The sequence below is a fragment of the Mauremys reevesii genome, linkage group 15 (assembly GCF_016161935.1).
Source record: "Mauremys reevesii isolate NIE-2019 linkage group 15, ASM1616193v1, whole genome shotgun sequence".
NCBI classification, from domain to species: domain Eukaryota; kingdom Metazoa; phylum Chordata; order Testudines; family Geoemydidae; genus Mauremys; species Mauremys reevesii.
This window is the reverse complement of record NC_052637.1, coordinates 10,352,022-10,355,187: the sequence shown is the minus strand read 5'-3', so window position 1 is coordinate 10,355,187 and position 3,166 is coordinate 10,352,022. Positions and strand designations below refer to the sequence as shown.

Here is a 3,166-nt window from a genome sequence, read left to right as displayed (position 1 = left end):
CTTCAATACCTGTACTCCAGTCATGACTACTGTTACCCCATGTTTATTTTATCGCTAAAATATCCGGGTTCACTTCCTGCACCAGTAGCTCTAGTTCTTCCATTTTGTTTCCTAGGCTCCTCGCATTAGTGTACAGACAGCTTAATTTTTGCCGTTTGGCTTCACTGATATTCTTTATCTGGTTAGGCACAGACATTCTACCACCAGTATCACCTATTAGACTGGTATCTACACTATCCTTCCTCCTTATGTCCATTCTTCTGCTCATGGCTGTATCCTCTCTTACTTTGTTAAATTCCGGCGTGGAGATTACCTGGACATCTCCTAACCATCTCCCTCAAATTCCTAGTTTAAAGCTCTCTTAATCAGTTGGGCGAGTCTCCATCCTAAAGAAGTCTATTTCCCTCCTTACTCAGGTGAAGTCCATCCCAAGAGAACAGTCCTCTGTCTATGAATGCTTCCCAGTGGCCATACATACCAAAGCCCTCCTTATAGCACCACTGCCTGAGCCATCTGCTGATCGCCATAATCTTGTCACACCTTTGTTGCCCTTCTCTAGGAACAGGCAGAATCCCACTGAAGATCACCTGAGCCTCGATTTCCTTAAGCATCTTCCCCAGTCTGGCATAGTCTCCCTTGATACGTTCCAGCGAGAACCTAGCCATATCATTCGTTCCCACAAGAAGGATAATCAACGGATTCTTTCCCGCTCCCATTAAGATCCTTTTCAGCCTCAGGTCCACATCTTTTATCTTAGCACCCGACAGACAGCACACCCTTCTGTTCTCTGGATCAGCTCTAGTTACAGGCCTGTCTATTCTTCTCAGTAAGGAGTCCCCAATCACGTAGACCTGCCTTTTCCTGGTGACAGTATGATTCTCTGGTCTATCCCCTGCTCCCACTGGCTGCAAGTCCTCCTGATTCCTGTTCGCCCTTGCAATCCTCCGCAACCCATCCTGTATTCTCCTGGGGCTCATATTTGGTGTTGTCTCCATTGACTCTTCCCCTCTTCCTGTAGGGCTATCTGCTCTTCTCTTTTTCCTTGCCCTCTCACCTTCAGTGACCACCTGCTGTGTCTTTCTTAAATGGGGCAGAGAGTTCATGCCATCATTACTAGGATGGGATGGGAAGAGTGATGGAAGTGGGCACGTGTATGGAATTGTGGTTGAACTCACTAGACAGGGAATGAAGAGATCAGGATTCCATGTCTTGCTCTCCACAGACTTTCAGGCTGACCTTGAGCAAGAGGCTGGGACTAAGTTATTCCCATCCAATAGGAGTTGGGCACCTGACTCCCCTAGACTCTTCTGAATAGCTCAACCTATTGGTTGACTCTTCATTTACCCCAGACCATATCTCTATAATTCAAACATTGGCAACAGTTGAATTCAAAGTCATATTTTTTTCCCTGAGACGAGACCCTCAGCTGGCAGGTATCGGAGTAGCCCAGTTTATTTCAGTGGAACTATGCTGCTATTCGCCAGCAGGGGTTCTGCATCTAAAGGTGAATTTCACTTGGGTGAAGAGTAGCAGCACCACATCCTACAACATTTATGATGTCAGTGGACACTCAGCGATACACAGGGCTTTCCAACTCGACAATGAGTGAAATTTGAGGAAAACAAAATCACTTTAGAATATGAACACTATGGTCAGAGCCTCACTTGATGTAAATCCATGTACCTACATTGACTTAACAGCACCATGTCAATTTACACCAAGGGGTAGGTTCACAAAGGGACATAGGCGTTATGATGTTGAGCATTGCAGAGCCTAACTTTGAAGTGCCTGGAAAATCACAGAGATTCACAAGACCAGAATTTGGCACCCAGGCTCCCTCCACAATGGAAGAGGAGAGATTTATAGAACTGGCCAGAATCTCAGCTGGCATAAATTTGCCATAGATCCCCTGAAGTCAGTGGGCCAGATTAAAGAGATATGGAGATAGAGGAAAGGAAGAAATGTGTGACTGACTCTACAGCCCAGTGCTCAAAGCACCCACTCTGGATTTAGGAGACCCAAGATCCAGCCCCCTGTGTTCCAGTGACTCTTGTACAACTGGGAATCTGGCCCGCTGACGTCAATTGAGCCACACTCATTTAGACCAACTGAGGTTTTGTCCCAATGTGTCCGTCAGTTACCTGAGCTGAGAATTTCCAAAACACCAGTTATCCACAGTTCTGGGCTCTCTGATGTAAAAATATGTAATTTAATTTATTTAAGATCATCAACATTACTTGAGAAACTTTATTTTTCCCAACATTTTCCTTAGAGCTGTTTTCACCTCCTTGTTTTTCAGGCTGTAGACGATGGGGTTTAACATGGGGGTCAAGACACTGTACTGGATGGAGAATATTTCATCCAGCACCACAGAAGAGACTGAGCTGGGTTTTGTGTACTGGAGAAAACCTGTCAGATACAACAAGCCAACCACAATCAGGTGGGAGCTGCAGGTGGAGAAGGCTTTACGCCTGCCCTCTGCAGAGGGTATCTTCAGGATGGTGGAGATGATGTGAATATAGGAGATCAGGGTGAGGAGGAAGGAGATTGAGCCAAATATCACAACAGAAGTAAGAAGCACCACTTGAGTTGTGAGGGTCTCAGTGCAGGCCAGTTGTAGCAGAGGAGGGAGCTCACAGCTGAAATGATGGATTTGATTGGAGCCACAGAAATGCAACTTCAGAGTAAAAACAGTGTTAAGAAGGGCATAAATGAAGCCTGCGGTCCATGCCCCACTCACCAGCTGAACACAGATCCCTTTGCTCATTCTCTCCATGTAACGCAATGGGTCACAGATGGCAGCATAGCGGTCATAAGCCATGGCTGAGAGAATGAAACTTTCAGCTGCACCTGAGAGGAGGATGAAGAACATCTGAGCAATGCAGCCATTGACAGAAATAGTTTTGTGCACTGCTAGGAAGTTCCTCAGAGCGTTAGGCACCGTGACGGAGGAATAGCAGATATCAACAAAGGATAAATGGAAAAGGAAGAAGTACATAGGAGTGTGAAGGTGAGAATCAGCTCTTATCACCACCATGATCACTATATTACCACCCAGAGTGATTAGGTAAATAACTAAAAACACTGAGAAGAGGAAAATCTGCAACTGTGTGTCACTTGAAAGTCCCAGGAGAATAAATTCAGTCAATGTGGTATGATTTTTCAT

The 3,166-nt window shown here is 45.5% G+C and overlaps 1 protein-coding gene across 1 annotated transcript; it reads right to left on the bottom strand.

Annotated features, from left to right (window-relative positions):
- Positions 1 to 2,233: 2,233 nt before the first annotated feature.
- Positions 2,234 to 3,166, bottom strand: LOC120383737 (olfactory receptor 5A1-like). The gene has a single exon (XM_039501940.1). The coding sequence runs from the start codon at positions 3,164 to 3,166 to the stop codon at positions 2,234 to 2,236; it is 933 nt and encodes a 310-aa protein (XP_039357874.1).